Source organism: Trachurus trachurus, assembly GCF_905171665.1.
Source record: "Trachurus trachurus genome assembly, chromosome: 15".
Lineage (NCBI taxonomy): Eukaryota > Metazoa > Chordata > Actinopteri > Carangiformes > Carangidae > Trachurus > Trachurus trachurus.
The window spans coordinates 15,142,573-15,166,051 of NC_139906.1; the positions used below are offsets into that span (position 1 = coordinate 15,142,573).

The 23,479-nt window shown below is 42.6% G+C and overlaps 1 protein-coding gene across 1 annotated transcript in view; it reads left to right on the forward strand.

Moving 5' to 3' along the window:
- The window catches only part of lrmda (leucine rich melanocyte differentiation associated), a 199,690-nt gene extending 183,721 nt beyond the window's left edge, over window positions 1–15,969 (forward strand). The window contains exon 7 of the mRNA XM_083987595.1: window positions 14,877–15,969. Coding sequence (XP_083843721.1) covers window positions 14,877–14,956 — 80 coding nt within the window. The 3' untranslated portion in view covers window positions 14,957–15,969. The remainder of the gene's footprint in view (window positions 1–14,876) is intronic.
- The last annotated feature ends 7,510 nt before the right edge of the window (window positions 15,970–23,479 follow it).

Consider the following 23,479-nt stretch of genomic DNA (forward strand, 5'->3'; position numbering starts at 1 on the left):
CTGAGTCATTTTGGTCAAACACATGAATTTACCCCAGATTGTTGTGATTTAAGAGGCTGTTTGTTTCATTCCCCACCCCTCAGGACAAACATGCATTCAAAACTAAACCTTCACAATTGGTAGCCATCAAACCGTACCATTTCTGCTCCAAAAGATGTAATTCCTTGATTATGCATTTGTTTATAGTATGTGCTGTTTGTTGACTGTGTAAGTTTAGTGTTGTGTGATTGTGGGATCCATGCTTCATAAAACAATGCAGAGGAAAAGAAGGAGTCAGAACAGTGAAATTTCCATTCAGAAGCATAAAGGCTGAAAACCAATTATTTTAGTGCAAATAAGTAGAAGACCTCTGTGCTGTGGAGTGTCGAGCGCCTCGAGAGCCTCAGAAGAAAGTTAAAATATGTCTCTCCATTTGACACTATTAACGACTGTTAACACATGACCTTTGGCAGTTATATCGTTTTAGGCCATCATCTGTGCCTACAATCAGCTAAGGATTTTGACAGTTGGAAAACAAAGATAGGGGAAGAGGGCATAATGTTGGACAAAGTGAAATGAACATGTGCACATGTCTGGCGGTGAAATCTCTTGTTTGCACGGTGACCCTGAGATGCAGTGTCTCAGGGCTAACCAACTGTTTGTTTTGTGCCCTTTGTATTTCTGGTTAAAATAACAAGCCTGGTACTGTCTTCTACTCCTCATTGCATTATACCCTCATGGTTAAGAAAAATACATCTAAGTGCATACATTTGTTGTATACGAATACACATTGTATAATACATTGAACCATCATCTGTGTTATTGTTTTACTCTGTGTAGCAGGCAGTAGATTTTAATGGGGGAGCTGAAAGGATGATATTAAGATAACCTTGGGAGAGAAGCAATAACACAGCCACGGGCATCTGTCCTTCCTGCCATCACTAACCCACTGTGACATTTTGGCCGAAGAACAGCTCAAGCTACCGTGCAAACAGCTTATTTGCACTTTTTTACACGACACTTGAAGGAATGCAATACTTTTTGTGTTATTGCAGAGTTTTAGGGATTGCCCTGCTGGTCATCTTGTATTGTGATATCCTGTTAGCCATTAGACTATGGCGAGGTAATCCTGACAAATACAATGAACAAATCAAGGATATTAGTGCTGTGATGTGCAGTCGATAATATTTGGCTTCATTAATTCCCATGCCCTGAGATGACATCCAGCCCCTATTAGGTTTGAAATCTCATCCCCTTCTCCTCTATACCTCAGCTGTGGCTCAACCAAGCAGCCAAGCAGATAATACGCTCTGAGCTCTGAAACATGTACCATTATAATTAGCTTTGTCAGGTCCTAGCCCCTACAACCCTCATGCAGATAATATGATAATATGTCTTCATAACCGGCTGACCTTACATGCTCAATATTTCTCCCCTTATGAAGATTACATGTCAATAAAGTAATTGAGTCCCGGGGTGTGTGGCAAGTGAAGATTTAGGTTATTGGACTTTTCAGGGTAGTGATGTACGAGCGTTATTATTCTACCTGTCAGGAGATGTGCAGGGGGCTGAGGACAGTCCGAGAGTGTCAGGGGGGAGAGGAGAGGAGCAGGGGAGAGAGAGAGAGAGATAAGGGAAAAGAAAGAGAGAGAGGGGGGAAAGAGCAGAAAGAAATGAAGTGAGCCAAAGAGAGACACCGACAAGGGAGAGTGAGGGAGACGGAAATGAAGAGAGGAGGAGGGAGCACTGGGGAGAGCAGAAGAGGCAAGATCATTTCTCACAAGGAGGGACAGATCCACTGTTAATCATTCCCTCATACCTTCATCTCCCCGTCCCCTCTCTCACTCTGTGCATATGAACAGGGGATATGTCATATTAATTAAGAGAAGTAGAGTTACAGTGGAGCCATCCGTCTGAAGGGGCTACAAGGGAGGCCAGAGGGGCATGAAATATTCCACACAACACAAACCTATCATCACCTGTGCCACACACCTGATTGGCTACTGTGTGTTCATCAGTTCAAATTCTGGCACGAAATGACGGCATGTAATTTGACGCAGCCTTAATTTAGAGCAGCATGTGATGTCATAAAGAATAGTTTCAGCCTCAGGTCTGCATAGGCCGTTTCTTATTCAGGAAACACTGTATACAAATTCATTAAAACATAAATGATACAGTAACACTTGTTCATGGTTTGTCGCGTGAGAATGAGAATGCATACATTGTATAGGCATATTGATTTATAAACATGGAGTGCGTGTAGCCTCATTGTTATGCTGCACACTGCATAAAGTACAAAAACAGACACAAAAAAACCCCAATAAATCTAAAATGGGTGGAGACATGAATGTTTACTTCTTTTGAAAGAAATACAGACAAAATCTTTCAGTGCTAAAATTTTATTTCCAGATTAGATTTTGGCTCACCATATCACCGATGTGGCGCAATACACACTTGTGTTTTGGTGTAAAGAGCCAGCAATAAAATTAGCTTGGCTTGACTTCTCAAGGATTTTCCTCAGGGTCCTGTTTCAAAACATAAAGGTGGAATCCCTGATCTCAACCTTCCACACATGTAGTGCTCTAATCTTCTTCTCTTTTTTTTTTTACTTTCCACATATAGTGACAGATTGTGCTAAATGCCACATGTCAAGGTACAGTTTTGTCCATCATAATTTGACTGTCAGTGCTGGAGACAGAGGAAATGGGATGTGAAAATGACTGTGGTCAATTGAGGTCCAGCAATGAAGGTTACACACATTTTCAGCTGTGAGAGAGACAGAAGCAAGGGACACACAAAAGCAGGGTGGGAGAGCAATGTTAAAGGATATTTTACCATGTCCTTTTGGATTAGGCCTGAAGATTGATATCTTCCAGTCAGATGAAGCTCTGATGTGAGTGATCTAGCCCCTCCATCATTGTGACATGCGGCTCTTGGCTAACGCTCATCCGTGTTGATGGGCACACCCTATGCCACAAGGGCACTGGCTAACATACCCACCTTCCTCTCTCCTCGTCTCTGTCCGCCTCACTCTGCCATCTCTGTTCTTTTATTTCTATTGCCCTTCTCCCCTGTTTTCTGTCACCATGTCATGTCCAATCACTGTTTGGCTGGCCAGGCACTCAGTCGGGCAGGCAGGGAGCAGGAGCCCCAGGTAGAGAACTGCCTAACAGGCATCAGGATGGGCACTGAAATGACTCTAATAATGGGGTCCCCGTGTGGCCCAGACAGGCCAGTCAGTTAGCAGGGCCAGAATGGAGAGTAATAAGTGTTTGATGTCTGCAGGGGAAGGAAGTGTGAAGGAGCACAGCCAACCCTGGGCACTACGGTCAGGCAGGTGCAGCCAGCCAGGATTTGAGGAGGGAGACTGTGAAACAAGACGTCAGACTAGTATTGATATGTGTCAAGCTGGAGGTTGCCAGGCTGTTTGTTTAAGAGAGTGTCTCAGAGTGGTAGTAGCTAGTGCTGCACGATTTGATAAAAATGTGCGATTGCGATTATGGTGGAAAATATTGCGATTTGCGATTGCGATTACGATATTGTAAATTAATGCTGTAAGGAGTCTATTTGCTTGATTATCAAGCACAGCACAGGAAATAACCATATTTTAGGAGTGTATTTCTCAAATAATAAGTGTTTCCTTACAGTATCTTTGTATTAAATAAAAATAGGTAACTTTTTGTGCAGTTTCATAGTCTACTGCGATGTCATTATGCCTTTCTCCCCCCTCCCTCCTCTCACAGTACACAGGTACACAGGTAACACAGAGACAGACAGACAGACAGACTGCACGCACGCGCACACACACACACAACGGACGAGAGGAGATGGCAAATGAGTGTGGCTGTTACCGTAAAATAAAAATAAAAAATAAATAAAAAAGACAGTTAAAAGAAAACCAAACACCGGAGCTTTCTAGTCGTTCGCCCCAACAGGCATATACCTCCTCGTTTTTTAAACGCACTGCACATGTTGCGGAGGAAAACACAGTTCGCTCCGTGACGCTGCAGCTCCACACCTGCTGTAATCACGGGGAGACGGTTCTGCAGCACACGGAGCGCTGTCTGCCAGCTGGGTAGTCACGTGATCAGACCTGCTGGTCACATGACTACTGATGGAGTCTGCTATGCTGCACACATTAGCGGCTCTGCTCCACACACTACAGGAGTTAAAGTCCCGTTTACAGGCTCACGCGGTCGCACATTTATGTACTTTAAATCGCCAATCGCACTCTTTCGTGCGATTACGTAATCGCACGGCGTGACATCGCGATTGCGATTGCGATTAGATTAATCGTGCAGCACTAGTAGTAGCCATGTGGTAATTGATGGCCGGCTCAAAAAGACAAGGTAGAGTACAACCTGATGTGCCTGGTGCTCATTGAAAACCGAGAGCATCACGAAACAAACATTGTCGATTTTATGACACGGCAGAGAAGGAGAAAACTGCACAATGCATCTATATTGTACGTGCATGTTTATATGCATGTGTAAAACTCCAGCAGCAGTTCCTCTTGTGGCTAAATTTGCTGGTCATCTCTGATTTGATGGAAATTGCTACTGACAGGTAGCGAGGTGCCATTTTACCCACTGATGCGTGAAGTCCATCATTGTCTGAGCTGTTGAGTTTAGTTAACATGGCACTTAGCGACTGACATTGCTTTAGAGCCAGAAAAACACTGTCATTGTCATGTCATTTATCTTTTGCTATACCGATTTTCGATGTGTTCCTCGCTGCATGCCTCGCTGAACCCTTCCAGCTTTTTACAGTAGGCATGCGTGGCTACATGCGGTTTCAGTGCCCTCTAAGTGTGAACCACATTCCAAATGCTCAACACATTTTAAGCACTGATATCAGGAGAAATGGCGTGGCCAGCACCTTCCCCTGATAAAGCCACCGCTGTCCCTTCTAGCATGGCTATCAAGTAACAAGCTACTTCCGTTTGAACAGTTTTATGTGGTTGTAATTGACCTGACAATGGGGTTCATTATGCAGTCCCTTTCATGCTGTTTTGCCTGATAATTATTATTTAATGTGTTCGGATGGAGAGCATCATTAATTCATCCCTTCCTCCAATGTCAAAGAGATGAACAGTGAAGTTATCACTCTCTGGTGATTAATATTATGCTCCTTTGTTATTGAATCCTGTCCCAGTGATTAAACCTTCGTTGAGTGACTCACCAGCCGCCCTTTATTAACGGCACCATTACCGAACACAGCCAAACCTCTAATTGCAATTTTCACTTTTTCTTTCTATTTCGGTCAGAGGTTTGAACCACTTATCTGTGCTTTTGTTTTAATTAGAAATCCAGGGTGTAATGACGGACACAATCGATCAGTGTCAGGCTGTGTGCTGTGCATGTGCGGTGATTTGTGATCCACATGTTGATGGAGAAAATGAGCCCTTAAGATTACTGGCCTCATTAGTGGTTTTATGTGCCCTTAAGGGGAGACAAACCTCTTCAATAATAACTATAGCAGTAAATAACCAGCTTGTCGTTGTTTTGCTTACAGGGGAGTTCTTGTTTTTCCATATGCAAGCGACCGTGTTGTCAGTGAGTTTGCTAGATGATAGTAGGTGCCTTGAGAAAGGCGTTCCAAGGGGAGTAAGGACTTTGTAAACTGGCAGAGTCCCCTGCCTTAAACCACCCTCCTCTTATCTCCACACTCCAGAGCTACTGTAACCAGTGTTCTCTCCCAGCTCCATGTGGAATAAATGTCACTGAAATTAATTTCACCATTTTTTTTTCATTAGACCCCCCACAACGGTAATCTGTTTTCAGTCAAAATTTATATGCCCCAGAATTCAATTTCCTTCTCATCCTCATAAGTTGAAAGTACAAAGACTGATAGGCATTTATCTGGTTCTAACTGTAATTCACCCATCAATGAATAATGCCATCCTCAATTTACAGTGTTTGATTACAGCCATTTAGTGAACTGACAGTGATGGAGTGGCATTTTTCATACATTCACCAATGCTTCCCATAAGCTCAAAATATAACCAGTGCATACTGTCGCTTTGTCCATTTATGAACATGCTGAATATGTTTTGTTCCAAATACTAATTAAATTTCTTTGTTTCTTTTTATCAGTAACAAGTCCAGTCACAGCATCTCCTATAACAACAGCTGAACCATATGAAAACATACAGAATATGTTATTGTTGTACTTTAAAGAGAATCATGTGGAAAAATCAACCTGGTATTGATCAGGGCTGGTTGAGCCATGACCCAGCAACCTTCCCCTGACAGTCTATCAGCCTGTGGCAATAGCAAATCTTTCAACTCTCCATGTCCCATACATTCATACACACACACACACACACACACACACATACACACACACACACACACACACACACACACACACACACACACACACACACATCTGACCCTTTTATGTGTGTTGTTTTTATGAGTCATGTACACAGTTACTAAATCTCACTCTCTCCTCAGTCTAGGATTAATTGATATAAGACTCCATCATATGTAATTATACTGTATATGGTGTCTGTGTACAACGTATGTATATATCGTGGTGGAGAAACATTGTCTTTGAATGGGTGACAGACCAACTACTGACTGACTGACAGGAAGTATACAACATGTCAGGCCGCCTGGTGAGAGGTGTTTGGAAAGTCTGACGTCAGAGTCTCATCAAATGTCAGCAGAGACAGTAACAGTTCTGCTGTCTGTCTCCAGTCTGATGGACAGGCATGTCATTAAGGGGGCTTGTTAACCTAGGACTGTTACTGTAGATTATAATCACTATTGATAGCTAATAGTGGGTAGCTTTCCTTACGTTGCTATGAAGCTTCAGCATGTACTGTGTGCAAATGAGTGTTATCCACTCTTCATTTAACACTGCTGGATGTTTTACCACTTGCATTGCACTATTGGCTTGTTAGAAGACTCCTTGTGTTGTAGGCTGTATAATCCCCTCCTTCCTGTCTCTCCTGCCCTCCTTCCATCCCTCCTCCTCTCTGCCTTTTCCCCAGCCTCTGCCTCGGTGAAAAATGGGGCGCATTTTCCTGATAGCCTGTGTGGATGTGGAGAGTATAAATGGCTAATGAATTACAGATGAACATTGACGCAAATTAATCTTCCTGATGTCCCAGGGTTATATGGCAGCTATTTAAAAGTTTAATCAATACGCTGAAGTTGAGAACATGCAGGCACTGCAGTTGTTTGGCCGCAGTAAACAGCCAGGAGGGGAATGGGGAAGGCCCAAGCCAGGGCATGCATCATAATGACAGGTATATATGTTTAATGGACTAAATATTTTTTATTGGTAGAGGGCAAATGTCACAAATTCCTAAAGCTGCACACAGGAGTTTTATTGAGACTGAGTGATAGGTGACACCTCAACTGTCAAAATGGTTAACTAATTGACAAAAGAGTCCAGTAGTAGAGTAAAGATAGATTTAGTTTCAGTGCGTCATATTAAACATTCACTTCTTTTGTGATAAGTGCACATAAAAATGATAATAAAATGGACCTTATGTTGGTGTCGTCAATGTTTTACTTAAGTGGCATTCTTTCTTACTTCACTGTGCTGTTTCCCGCCTTCACTCTCACATAAACACATGCATGAAACTGTAGCCCTTCTATTACTGTTGCAGCAGTTTGTGCTACAGCTTTTTGCAATTAGCAGTTTTTCAACAATTAATTCTCTGTTTCAGAATATGACTCTAAACACAACATGATGCATTGTGTGGGAGTTATGCCAAATGACCAGATATCTTAAAATGAATTCAAAAATGAATTCAACTGATCACTTTGTTTGTCATTGCACTTTGTTATTATTGTAAATTATGCCTGTTATTTAAACACAAACTTAACCAAAAAAGAACAGAGCAATAGAAAATGAACCTAAGTTAATGATAAGTAAAGACTGAAATACTAGCAGAACAAAAGCTTTTTAGATTGACAGACACAGTAGTTGTGCCTGAAGCCAACACTGTGGTCATATAAGGTTTACTCACATAAAGCAGTGTGATTGTTTCCAGCTTGCAACATGTGGATTACACATGTTACTTCTTTTTTTTTTTTTTTTTTACCAATTAAGGAGACCATGAAAGAGGAAGAGTATAAACGACTCCACACGGGAAGCTTTGAATGTTGTTGGAGTATGGAGTATGTACAGCCATTTACAGTACTTTTACTGTATCTCTACAGTACAGTATGTTTCTGTAAGTTTGACAAACATTGGTGTGTAGAAATACTGTACCTTTCTGGGGTGAAGATATTTCTGCATGATTACACCCACTGCTGCTGCCATCATTTGGCTAAATTTAGGGCAGCTTTAATTTCATAATTGCTTTCATTGGGCATTTCATTGGACTCCACTATACTGACTCTGGAAAGCAAACACCGAGCAAATGCATATTTCTGTACTTAATAAGAGGCTCTGGATATACTAGCACCTGAGTTGCTCAGTACTGTTTACCTCTTCATCTTTTGGGAACATTTAACAGGTGCTTCGAAGAATTATATACACATAAGGCATGGCTTACACACTAACACACATATCCAGCATACTAATACTAAGTAAAACAATTCAATTTTCTCTGCATGGCACTACGCTGTGTGTGCCAGCCCACCTCTCAGTAGGCTGATTCGCAGTACACCGGCTGTTGGTTTATGGGACACAGGGGGGTTATCTATCTGCAGGCTTCCCTGTAGAGACGAGATGGTGACTCCATCTCATGACGTTGGGTTGAACTGATAAAAGGACAGCCGGAGATGGATCGTGTCCACAATAATAGCCCTGGCTCACAGCAGCCTATGCCCCAAGCTCATAAGTCACTTTCGCGCCAACTCTTATGGATGCCTGCCCCCAGCTCTGTCTGACCCCACCCCCCACCTGCCCGGTAGTGTTATTTCAACCCATGGAGATAATACAAGGGATGTCTTGTTAATTGGTTTCTTCTCAATGCATTTTTTTTCCATAATGGATGGCTGCACTGATGGAATTGTTGGCTAAGTGGCCACACTGTAGGGTGTGACATAAAAGAAGAGGGGGCAAAAACTATAGCAAACGAGGAATCAGGGTGAAAAAGAGGAATCAAAGAGAGCAAATAAAAGAGTAAGAGTGTAGAGGACGAAAAAGACTGAGTGGAAGCATTTGAGACGAGAGGGGAGGATAGATGTGAAAAGGAGACAGGACAAGAAACTAGGAGTGGTGGGAGTGGATTCATGCCGAGAATAGATAACCTTGATGTTAAAAGCTACATCCGTCGGATGTGTCTTTCTGTGACATATTGATGGCCCTTGAAAAGAGTCAAGCTGATTGTATGCAGGGAACAATCATTAAACCCACTCCATCTCCCTGCTCTCTTTCTCTCCATTGCAAGTGTGTGTGTGCATGCATACACAGTTGTATGTGAGCTGACTAAATGAGTTTTGCAGCAGGGTAGTTGTAGTGTGTGAGATAAATGTTAATAAGTAACCATAAAATTAGTCCTTACTTTACAATGTTTTAGTCATTTTTGTACAACATTTTAGTGACTAGTACTATTCACCATCAGTGACAGAGTGCCACTGCCCTTTACTTTATTTATTCATTTGTTATGGACCGGACCCACAGTTCTCATATGGAGCTATATCTCTAGAGCTGTATTCCAAATTAATATATCAGCTATTTAGTGTTAATTGCTGTGTGGACCTGGCATGGGTGAGAACCTGGCTCATACCCACATCTCCATGGCAGACTGACAGAACCTGATTGGTACAGCAAACATGGAGACTCAAACCAGACGTGATACTCAAAGGTATACAGTATTTTGCCTAACATCTGTTACTGGGCATTTACTTGCTGGGCTAATGCAACACTTTGGCTTCACTTTGGCAATGCCTCTAGGCAGATCTGCTTGCAACACATGATGCAAATGGAAGCAGAAACACTTTGTTGTGACTCATCAGTTTCAGTTTGGGAGGCAGAAATCTAATCCCTATCAACCCTACCAACTTTATTCTCACTTCCATCCTTGCAATCTGCTCTTTCTGGTAATTGATGTTCTCGTGTGAACTTACACACTGACATTTCAGCTTTCCAGAAAAAGTACGAAATAATCCCTCAATGAAAAATTGCACTGTGGAGCTGAGGCCATAGCGAAACAGTATCTGGGAAAAAGACAGGACGAGATGAGATCTTTCATCAGTCTTTCTACTAAATTGTAAATGAATTTTGAAATTAAGTGCCCTTGAAAATTGAATGTATCCAGTGGAAATGCAATTTTAGCAGATATAAATTTGACAGTTCAAGGAGCAGTGTTTCTTGACAAATTTAAATATCCACCACAACCAAGAGCATGAGCTGCAGAGCTGCAGTTAGACCACTAAGTGACTGTTAACTGTATTGATCAACAGCACTTGTAAACCTCTGTTTATGTGTTATGGTCAATTTTGTACAACAGGGCAATAAAGTATCACCAATTGCACCTTATATATTATGTTTAATATGGAAAAATTATGAATTCACAAAGGAGAGAAAAAAAAAAGATCCTCTTACCAGATGTGTTGATTTCGATATTGGAGCACTGCATAGGAGGCTTTGTACAGTACAGCTAGCTTACTCACAGTAAGCGCACCATGGCAGGATGGCCCATCAAGCCCCTGTAGAGAGGACACATGCTTTGGGTAATCAGCTCTGAAACGACCAGACTGTCTGAGGATGAACCTCCACCGCTGCATCCACCGAGAGGAAGATGCAAGATACCGACGGCACAGCTTTTTAATAAAGACAAGAAGGTTAGCTACTCCCCTTAAAAACAACAAGGTGCCGCGTGGCATCTGCAGAACAAAGGCCTGATTGTTCCTCCACTAGGGCATGATGGAAGCATTAGCCTCCACATCACTTTGTTAAAGCTGTCACTTCAATGGCTGCTCCCACTGTTCTCCCTGTGTGCTATGTTTGTGCGCCCGACATCAAAGTGCGTATGGGTTTGTGATGATGTGTATATGGTTGTGAGTGTGGGTGTTGATTCAAGTCTGCTCATCCATGGCTTAGGATACACAGAGGATATAGTAGACAACTGCGTTTGGCACTGTACCACTGGTTATTAAGTACCAGTTCATCAGGTGGAACCCCACAGGCGTGAGCATGCCCCAAGAGCGCGTTATGTAAGACTGAGTTCGACTTAGTTATTCCCTTCTCTGTCTCCAACCGCCCCATCTTTCTCCTGGTTTTGTCCCGTAATAAGAGCGAGCTCTCGCTGTGCAGGGAAGGCAGCAAACTGGAATGTGTTTATGCATAAAAAAACACTGTTTAATGTAACACTGAAAAGTAGCCAGAGCTTGAGCCAGCTTGCACCGAAAATTAAGAGACACATTGATACACTCTTTCACCCTCTGGGAAACAGACCTCATCCCTATGTGCTTTGTTCTACTCTTTCCCTTAATTTACTCCTCCTCTTCTCCCTTGAACACAGCTGTAGCTTCATTTTTTTAGCGTTAAGCGAGAGTCACAGGTCACACATCGTCCAGAGGTTTCTGATTGGTGCTGCAGGATCACAGAATGCGCTCCCTCCAATCTTCCTCGGTCCCCATGGGCTAGTGACGAGATCAGCAGAGTGTGAAGGCTTGGGGGGCCTTTAGCTTCAGTTCCTTCATCTGTGAAGGTTATCTCTGAAAGGCTTTGGTTGCAACCTACAAATATATCCCCTCTAGGTAATGTCTTATTGGAGCCTTGGTTCTGGTACCTCAATGGGTAATCTCTTTAGGGGCCCCACTCCTGGAGAGAGTGAGTTTCTCGCCGGGTAAGCTGTGAATATGTGAAAGGCCCCAGCACCCATGTGATCAGAGCGCAGTGAGACACCCAGAGTCCTGTGGTGTCAAGCCCAGTCCCCAGCCGTGGCACCTATATCCCCAGGCAAATCACGGCAGCTGGAATTCATCCCCACCACCCTCCACCCTCTGCCCCTAACTTCCTCACTGTCAGAGAAGCGCGCACACACAAACACACACATATATGTACCCTCTCACACACCGGAGGAGCAGGCAGGCATGGAGCTGGTCCCGGATTTTATTGGAGGTGACAGCTTCTCACACTTCAGTGTTTGGATCACCTCAAGTAGCTGGGCTATGAGGGGAAATGAGCACTGCTCCACTACAAAGTCCAGATTTAGATTGACTGAGCTTGTCCTCAGGCCTGTGGGCTGCTGCTGCTGCTGCTGCTGCTGCTGCTGCTGCTGCTGCTGCTGTACTGCTCCTCCGCCTGACAGAACACCCACTACTGCTGCGAGGGACTGGTGTGTGTGTGTGTGGGTATTTGTGTACGTCTACGTACTGTATATGTGCGCGAGTGTGTGTGTGCACGCATGTGTGACTTGGTAGAGCCTACTTTGAAGAGTCAGAGAGAGTGGGGTAAAGAGAGCGATGTGTCAGGTTTGGTTAGAATTGAGGGTGGCATCAGAATATGCTTGGCACTAATATGGCACCAGTATCTCTGTCCCTGTCTCTGCTTTCTGTCACTTAGTTGCCATTCTCTCCCCGCCCTTGACAATGTCTCTTTGGATTATGTGATTGGACTTAGCGCTTGGAGCACCCCTCATCCCTCTGCCACGACGCCTCTCCCATAAGTCTCTCCTCTCCTGCCCTGTCTCCAGCCTGGCCCCCTCCTCCTATAATGCACTTGATGTCTATTTAAAAAGCCTGGTGAAAGCTGTATCTATTCTCCTGTCAGAGGATCATTGACAGCACTAATGCCACTTGTCCTTGCCTCATTTGGCGAGAGGTGACACCTAGCCGCAACCCGCCGCATTCATCAAGTGGCAGTGGGAGCGGCTGTGACATCAGAGTCGGAGCAGACCAGCTTCAGAGCTCTGGGCAGCCCTCTGCCTGTACGACAGCACCTCTTATTACAACTAGAGAGCACTGTCGGCCATCTTGGATTCATCCTCACAGATTAAGGTGTAGATGTCATGAGGCTTCTTCTTCTAGCATTAGTTCTGGTTAAGTAATTTCTGAAAATGTAATTTGAAGTCTCTTTTGCTGAGCACTGTTTAATGTGTAAAATATATATGAACCATAAAGACATATAAAACTCTTTGATTAGCAAATTGAACATATTTGACTTTGGGCTTTTACTGACATTTTACTTTCTTGACTATTTTCAGCGGTTTCATCTCAAATAAAATCAGAAGGAGAATAATCTGTGTGGATTTTGTTTCCTCAAGTCACAGTCCTCTCCAAAGCTTCAGCCTACTCTCCATCTATCAGGCTTTTTCAGGAACCATGAATGAAACAGTGGTTCCATGGCAAAGATACTGCATAGATGGTTCACAGTAGCTGGTTCCTAACTCCAAAATTGATCAGTATGATCAGTACGTGTGTTATATTAGCCCATTAAATGCACGTGCACATATGCATGGACATACCACACCCCTGCCTGCTGATAGTTGAATAATTGCTTGCTGTGATGGTTCAGTGTGTGTCTCTGTATGTATGTCTGTGTGAGTGTACGTGGGTGGCTGTGAGCTTGTTACTGTCCGGACTTTGCCCTGAGGCCACACTGGTCTTTCTGTGAAACAAGATGCTCATCCTTTCCAGCAACACCTCTCATCACCCTACGAGGAGCAGACCCGGGCCCTGCTCGGTGCTGCCATTTAAAGCTACCCTGTGGAGTTTTTGCACGACAGTAAACAAACAAGATTTTGTTTACATTAAGTTTTTCTCTGTAAAACTTTTTGTCTCTGTCCTTAAGGTCCAATAAACACATTGAATACATTTACTACCTCATAAAATGTTAAGCCTTGTTTTGACTTGTTCTTTTTACATGTGTTTATGGTCTTCCCCTGCAGTCTTGCTTGAGATGCAGCCATTATTTCCACCTAGTTTGTGTTTGAGGATTTTGGCTACATTGTAACTAGTTTCTTCACTTAAAGCAGAAGTAAGTGATATATTTGTGTTAATATAAGTCTTAAATAGTTATATCTTCCGACAGCAATCACTTACATAGAGTGTTTGGACTGAAACACGGGTCTCTCAGTCCCTCTGCTCTGCTCTGAGCCGAAGAGAAAACATTTATCGTATCCTACAGTTTTTATCCAATGAGGAGAGAGAACGGCATGCAGGGCTGTGTGTGCAGCCAAGGAACGCCGTGAATGTGGTGACGTAGGGACGAGGACTGTTATGGTGCGTTCACGGAAACTCGTATTTTTCCGACCGTGAAGTGGTACCAGTTCGATCTGGTACGAGTTCACCGGTCGGAAGTTACGAGTGGCCGTTATAGTGACTTTCACCGGTAAAACAGGTCGGAAAAACACGAGTGGGTTGCCTGGAACGCAACAAAGTCGTAAGTTGTGACTTGAAGCTGTAATTTACGATTTCAAAAGCCTGCCTGGAACGCAGCATTAGCGAAAACGACCGGACCACTTACTTCTGCTTTAACTGCTGTATATGATCATATCCTAATGAGCTATAATGACTTTGTTGGGTTGTAGGTTAGTCAGGGTCTTTCCTGTGGCTCCCACAGGTTGGGAATCACTCATGCTCATCAATAAATGAAGCACTGCAATTATATATGCCAATAATACAGCTAAAACTTTTATGATCAAGAAATTATTGATTGGTGAACGTCAAGGTGGGAGTCTGTCTGGGGCTGAAATATTTCAACAGATAGCATAAATCTGGTTTTTCTTACATTTATGATTGAAAAATTGTGTGTAGGTGTGGGTGTGTGTGTGTGTGTGTGTGTGTGTGTGTGTGTGTGTGTGTGTGTGTGTGTGTGTGTGTGTGTGTGTGTGTGTGTGTGTGTGTGTGTGTGTGTGTGTGTGTGTGTGTGTGTGTGTGTGTGTGTGTGTGTGTGTGTGTGTGTGTGTGTGTGTTTTGTTATTTGTTATAAGTGCAACCATGACCCAAACTTTACCGGACTTTCTCTCATTATGTCTTTAGGGGTATTCGCCAAGTGCCGTTACGTCTACTACGGCAAGCACTCAGAAGGCAACAGATTCATCCGAAACGACCAGCTCTGATGGACAGCCGGTCAGGCACGAAGAGGGACATGAATGACGATGAGCATTAACAAGAAAAGATGACCACACCGATCTCTTATTTATTAAAAGCACTGGTGACATTTGACTTGCCTGATATGCCACTGAAAGAGATTTTAGAGAAGTTTATCAAAAGATGTTATGTTGTCATGGTTATGTAAGGAGTTTTTTTTTTTTTCCTCCTTCCAAAGATCATTTTCTAGCCCCATAGTTATGGCCTCCTCTGCTGAGCTCGGTCTGCCGCTGCCTCCCTGCTCCCAGCTCGGAGTCAGAGTCAGAGATGACACTCCCACTGACATGATTGCCTCTAAGCATCAGCAGCCGCACAACTACAGACACACAAACACACGCAAAAGGACAGTCTCTCTCCCTCTATCCCTCCCTCTCTCTCCCTCTCTCCCTCCCTCTCTCTCGGTGACAAACAGACCCAGCCAATTGCATCCTTTTCTTTGACAGCCATGATGGATCATCCGTCCACTACCACCACTAATCAAGGGTGAAAGGGGTGACGGTCGCACACCTGGGGCCTGACACGACCACATCTCCCTCACTCCTCTCTCACTCTCTCCCTTTTTCTCTCGCTCTCTTTTACACACACACACACACACACACACACACACACACACACACACACACACACACACACACACACACACACATTACTGCTGTTTAAAACATTAAGACATTGCAAAGAGTTTGACAGAACAAGGTTTACACAGCCTGGTTAAACACTCAGAAGATTTTCAGTCTGAGCTGGAGGCATGATCAGTCTTCTTTCATTTATTTTTCTTCTTTTATTGGAATGAATTTTTATTGAATTTGTTTTATCTGAGGAGAGAAAGAGAAGCTGTTCCCAAAGTCAGACATATATCTGATATTTAAGCTGTACTGTGGTCAGTTTGTGTTGCATGTGTGTATCAACACGTGTTGTTTTTGTTGTTGTTTGTTTGTTTTTGTCAAATGCAGCTTTCAAACTCATTCCACCGTCAACCTTTGTGAAGAATCTAGTTATAACCAATTGTTTAATTTCAGTCGTCATTATCTCCTACTGTATGGTGCCATGTTAATGCACCTGTCCCACGTTCGTCAGCCAGTTAACTATGTTATCCTAAATCATTCCATTTATATTATTTGCATTGTATTGTGGTGAATTGTGAACAAACTCCAAGATGTAATCTTCACAAATGCACTTAATGTAATATTGACCATACAATTGTGAACAAATACATTGTTTTGTCAAGTGTTTACATTTCATAGTACTTTTGTAATTATCATAGTTTCAGAGTGAATGTGTTTATGGTGGCTTGTAATACATCACAGCAACCTAAGCAGCCTTATTTTATATTTCTCCGGGCAAGTTTCCAATCTGAAATTCTGAGATGAGTGAATGATGTAATGTAGCCGATCTGATGTGAAATTGTATTAGCTGGATGTCTCCAAGTGATTAAATGGGTTTAACTTAACACGAGTCTCTTGTCAAGTTGATGTAGAGCTTATTGTGGTGCTTTCACATTAATTCCCTCTGTCACCACAATACGCTTTCCTAATGATCAAATGTCCATCACGTTAATATTTTTTTTCCTGTATAAATCATATAGAGCCAATCAATATTTTAATAGCCCTGTGTAGCTCATCATTACAAAGATGTTCCTGACTGACAAATCTAATGTTGAGTCATGAGGTACAGAGATTACATTACTGTACCTACTTCTTTAGAGGTGGAGGCTTTGAGAGAACCATGATGAGCTTCAGTCTAGTGTGTCAATCATCCACAAACATGAAGGAAAGGTCAGAGATAGCCTCATGCAATGTTTGTTCACTGTGTCTGTATCTGTTTATTTCTCTTTTTTATTAGCTTAAACATTTGTGCTGGTTTACAAGACGGTGCATGTGAGAGTATGTGTGCCCGCTTTCATGTGCTTATACACCGCTTCCTACAGGACTGTGACCATATTCCAGCTGACATGCCGTTCAGGAGCCTGGTCACTAGTGCCGGCGTTTCAAAATGACAAGGTTTATTTGTCTGTGTTTTGATATGCTCAGAGGAAACTGGGGCTGACAGCCGGAGGAGGCAGGAAGAGGGGAGCCACAACAAGTTCCCCCCCGCACGACACAAAATGTCATCCTTCCCCTGGCTGCGGCGCGCGCCCAGCCATCCTGCTGAAAAGAGCAGACATTTAAAACTTTGTGACATGTGTCACAGGCACTGCCATTGAGCCAGTGCCACTGACGGAGCTGGAATTGACAGGCCCCGAGCCACCGGAGCTGGCTGGGGGACACACCGAGTTTGGTGTGTGTCACTTCCTATCCTCGTCAGGGACGCATCCCGAGCTGCCACACCAACACAAACTGCATTATGGGATGGGCGGAGAGTGCCAGAGCGGGTTGACATATGCTTGACATGCGCCTTTGTGCATGCGATGGGGATGAATGGGAAGCCTGGCTTCACGGACAGTAGATTAATTAAGGTATGATCCACAGATCTACCTGTAGGCGATGCACTCCTTGACCCTCATCTCTGTCACTACTGCTGCTCCTTGGGAACTTCCTGGCTGAACAAATGGCATGCCACTTCATCAGGGCAGATCAGTGACATTCTGCTATAGTAGCCCTGCAGGCTCCTCTGCTAGCCACTCTGTGCATGTGTGCGTGTGTGTGTGTGGACTCAAAAAGAAGGTATAACTCCAACATATCGTCAGTGTGTATCCATGCTTGTGTGAACTACAGCTGGATGTCAGTGGTGAATTCTTGTTCTTGCTTTCAATTTGCTTGTCATAAAGAATCTTAGAAATACAATGTGACTGTGACAGTAAACATAATAAAAACCAAAATGATTTTTTTTACTACTAAATTTTTATTTGATTTCATTATGGGCTTTGAGTGTGAAGTGCATTCACTTTGGAGAAGGGACAAAACAGTATGAATGTTATTTTGTTTAAAAAAAGTTAGTATTTTGATTATGGATCCAGTTATTCAACAAAACAAAGCGTAAAATAATAATAATAATAATAATAATAATAATAATAATAATACATTTTATTTATAACGCGCTTTTACAAGTGCTCAAAGACGCTTGAATTTTTTTTTTTTTTTTTTTTTTTACATTGAAACGGGTACAAATGTATATATCATATGTACAGTAATACAGTAGTAACCAAATATTGCAACAATTTCAGGTTCAAAGTTCAAACAGTCTTTATTATCCCCACAGGAGCAATCATCTGTGGTTTTGAGTATGTATTTAATATGTAATAACGTCTGTGCTCTATATTACACTGGTTGTACAGCAGGATTCACCTCCCCAAAAGGCACACTGGTGTCTGACTCACTGTCAGAAGAACTAAGGACCAATCACCCCGTCACTTCCCATCAGCCCACAGCCCGATGACTGATTGGCATGAGCTAATGCAAATTTACAAGACGGCAGAAGGATAAAAAAAAAAAGGACTTGTCTTTATGAGTGACAACTGGCCACTGATAGCAGAGCAGCGAACAGGATGGGGTGAGATTTAGATTTAACTGTCCCCCTGGCTCTAGAAAACTCTCCTCCCCCCTCCTCCTCCTCCCTCACACTCTCTCTCACTCTGTGTGACAAGCAAACTCTTTCACTCCTGCACCTGAAGACATTTGGCAGCACGCTGCTGTCTCACTCCATCCAGCGAAGCTGAAGGGGGGGGAGTGGCCCTTATTTCCTGGCCTGGTCTTAGATGAGTAACATTTGTCATTCAGGGTTGTGCTGTAGTAATTAGCTTGTCAGTGGGCAGCAGGCTGAGCTGGCTCTTTCTGCTAAGAAAGATGGACAGACTGACACAGGAGCTGACAGCCAGTCGATAATGTGGCAATTAATGTCATAAATAATTCCACTGCCAATTATATCAAAATGGACTCTGTTCTTTCACAGGGCCTGGTACTCCCTTATCATTTCCTCTGATAAGAGGAACAACCGTCTTCATCCCCCCCTGTAATTATGGGGCTTTTTATATGGAAATACAACAGGGCCTCACTCACACCACATGTTTATAGCACAGGGGTGAAAAGCAGAGAGTGGGAGACTTGGACAATAACTATAACATGCTAATGAATCTGTTTGGTGCACTTTACCTTGGGCATTTCATGGGGTCAAATATCAAGACCGCGAGGCATTTCAAATGTCATTGGCACACACAAAAGACAAAAAATAACTTGATTTGAAAATGTAGACAATTATGTGAGAGAGATCGATTGAAGATGATATTCTAAAGGTTGCAAAAGCTTAACCAACAATGAGAATATTGATCCTGACCTCCCATCACTTGGTGGGAAAAACTACATCCATTCTCTGTCTTCAAGATGCAGATCAATCAATCGCAGCAGGTGAGAATACATGATGAGCTGGAATCAGCAAGGGTTCACTGAATAGAAAATTTGCTCTTATAGTAGAGGGAAACAAAAAGTGAAAAGTGGGGAATTTGCTTTGAAATGCTTATTATCCACCGCCTCTGCCTGTTTTCACGGGCTCATTTGTCTCGACAAGTGACTCAGTCACTGGGAATGGTCCCCATCAGCCTGACACTAAACTCTTCCTGTGAAATGTATGAGCAAATAAAGTGAGCTCAGCACATGTAAAGCCCTCCTAATGCATTGTAAAACAGCCTTAAACACATCAGATGTATCTTCGGGATGGGAAGGTCGCTCTGATGGTAATATATGGTCTGTGCTGAGAAGTCTCAAGGTCGTGTCAGATTCGCCTACATAATGCATGATTTCCCGTTACTCTCAGACTCCAATCATGCCTTGCAAGCCTTGAGATGAAAATTTTACTAAGTAAATCAGCCACCTTGCTGGCATTTCTATTACCCCTCTGTGTGCACTGACAGAGAAGATGAATAACGCTAAATAATAACACGTGGTAACAAATCATATTTACTACTCATAAAGAGAAAGGCTGCAGCGGATGTAGAACCGTTAGGTGGTTTTTGTTATTCTTTCATCTTGCCTGTGCCGATCTTACTTTTTTGTTGTTTGTTGTGTGTGTGCGTGCGTATAAATGTGTTCTTTGTACTTTATGGAGATGAGTGTGTCACTCCTCCACTTGTCACTGTCCTCTTGTTAGATTGTGTGCGTAATTATTGTGTCATTTATTGCACGAGAATTGCTTGCTTTGAATAAAGCAGTTAAATGACCCTGTTAGCATAATTAATTTAACCATCCTGAGGGGCTGCAAAGTCGCAGTCTCATGAATATTAATTATTGTCAGTGTCAGTGCTAAATATTGTACAACAACAATGCAACACGTTTTTGTTTTGAAGTGAAACACTGTTTGATGCAATTTTGGAGTGAAATTTTGACTCTTTGTTCCTGATGTATAATCACTTTCTCTAAATTTTCTTTTCAAAACACATTTACATAGAAGAAACATGTAAAAATACAATACTTTACAGTGGCTGCATGTTGTCAGATGAATATTAAAGTAGACACTTTCTCCCTTATTGCTTCAGCTACATCATTAAAACAGCAACCACATTCATTTGGCAGAGAACATACAGTAATTATACAGAATGGTATGGCAGAGGGCATGTAATGTTTGCATTTTAATGTTCACACCCTAAGGCCCTACAGCCATACTTAACATGACACAAAGCATCAGCCATTGATTTTACATGCTTGACTTGAACAATCAAACATTTCAATGGAAATTCCTGGAAATACTGGCATTTACTACTTTTCTCCAGGTCCTGAGGGTGGAGATGCTGAGAGTGTGTGCCTGTGTGTGTTTGTGTGTGTATGTTTATCTGACAACTGGACATGAACAAGAACCAGAAAACGCCCTCAGGAGAGATGGATGATTTTCTCACATGGGCAATTCTGTATTACTCCATTGAGGCACAAGATAATACAGTGTACTGTACATTGAGCAAAGTGATGTGCATCTTCAGTTTCAGTAATATCACATTCTTTCATACAACTGGATCTGGATCGTCATGGGAACCTTGGCGGGTTCCGAAATGACACTCCTCACTTAAAAACACAGGAGAATATTCCCGCTAATGTCTTTGAACTGTAAACAATAGTCATACATTTCATATGAATACACACATTATGGGCCCCACAGTAGTGTGACCTGAGGGAGGAGTGTGTTGTGCGTGTGTGTCAGACTTTGTGGTATTTGCTGCGGCGCTCTGATCCTATCTCTGGGGTCCTCTGGAGGGCAGCCTCTCAAATGGCTCGACTTGGCCTTGGCCGATGACAGTGACATACAGAAGCAGTCGATTTTTGACACACGGCAGTGACTAATGGTGAGGAAGAGGTGAGGGAGATCTGTTCTGGGGCCATTCTTAAAGACATGGAGATCCAGCCCACCTCCCCGGGGTATAGCTTAGCACAAATGAAATCCTTGAATCATGAATGCTGCAGTTAGCATCGTGATTCAAAGATGGCAGGTGAGCTGCAATTTACTGCAGCTCATCTTACTTTTATGGAAGTAATATTGGTGGTCAGCTGTGGGAAGCTCATGTTTTAGGTATGCTTTGTTCTCTAGCATTTAAAGGTAGCTTATTGACTTTTATTTGTCTTCTGTAGTGAAGCAAATTGGAGCTACTTGTAATGTGTGAAATTGATTTAAAACACAATTATCATTGCTGAATTTCTGCAACAATTGCCTAAAGGTAAATACTGAATAAAATACACACACACATCACATTACTCACTGAAATAACTAAGTCTAGAAATATATACATGAAGCTAATTTGCGAAAGAAAATGTTGTCAGCAAATTAATAGATTATATTGCTTGTAATCATTACGCATTTTGAAATACCACCTTGCTAGCTTCTCTGTACACCCGCTTTGAGCTACACGCTATGTCAACAAACTAAAATTCCATGCATTGTTAAAATGTTGCCATGTTCAGTATGTAGCCAATATTATTTACCATGCACACCACATTACGTAGCGTGTCACCATGCTAACATTTGCTGATTGCTAGGATTGACTTTAATTTTGCAAATAAGAATAAGGATGACTTTATTAAGCCCTAAAGGGGAATTCATTATTAATTCATTAAATGTCAACCTCTTAATGATGTGAGAGGAAAAAGTCGGGATCCCCAAGGTCACATGGATTTGTCCTCTGCGGAACATGGAGATCTGATCAAAATCTGGACTAATGTATAAAAACATATAGTTGAAGTTATTTGTTTTTGTGTGTGGACCATAATTTGTACTTCTACAAAGTTAAGTATTAGGCTCCTTCAGAGAAGTAGAGTTGTTCTCACAACAAACTATACAAATCATCCACCATTTCAAATATGCATATGGTGATTAAATGCCAATAGCACAAAATATTGATCTACTCACTGGAGTCAGTTTGAATGTCCCTGAGCTAAAGGTTTATTGGTTGTTATGCTACTTCTCTTCTATGTGTGGGTAAAGTTCAGCCGTGAACCTTCACATTTGGGTATTAGCAATGTTTTTTCTCTCTCACACGCACAGGCTGATAAACCTAACCTTGTCTGTCTTTCCAAACATATTGATTAGCCTGTGAGAAGAGGGTGGGCTATGAGACTATGTGCAGAGGCAAAACTTGAACTAATTCACTTCTTGCTAATCACAGCCCATTATTTTATAATAGGGGAAAACTGTTCTCCACCTTATTTCCATGGTATGTGTGTGTTTGTTTTTGTGTGTTTTAAACAAATAATTAAATAATTAAATGAATCCCTGTGTATTATTAGTAATATTGATAATGATTTGCACCATGGCAACCAAAGCTGCCTGATTCGAGAAACATTATCTCGATTTCATGATAAGCAGCATTTATAATGACAGCCTTCTACAAACTGACAAGACTGCTATTGTTTGTCAGGGAGAATATCCAACCACCATCAGCAGCGAGCTCAGCGAAGAAGATTCACCAACTTTTCCAGAAGAGAACATTCAACACAAATTACAAATGGCAGTGGCAGGCAGGAAAAAAGAGAAAAGCCAACCTCTGTGCCTTTGTTGTTCTCCTTTAATTCTGTTAATCGCCCCCAGGTAAAGATTAGCTGCTCTTGCCAATTTAATTCAGCCTCAAATGATGCTGCTACAAGGTCACTTTTTCTTTTCTTCCTCTCCTCCTCTGTCTCTTCATTCACCCCTCCTCCCCTGCCTCCCCCCTCCCATCCCACCCTTCTCTCTCCTCCATTTCTCTTTCCATGAGCAGGATTGAGTTGTCATGTAGTTCTAATAGGCAGCACAGGGAATCATTAGTCCACCTCGGCTCCCTGACTGATGGGTATTTCACTCCAATCATCTGAGTACTGTGCGTGTGTTTGCGTAGGTGTGTGTATGTGTGTGTGCGGAACAAGTGAAAGAGCAGGAGTAGCACCCCCCCCCCACCACCTCCCCACCTACCCATTCACACACACAAACCCCACGACCCTCCAACACGCACGCACGTACGCACACACACACACACACACAAATCCTCCACCCTAGACATTACCATCCCCCCACCCGCCACAGCATTGTGCGCCTGCTGCTATTGA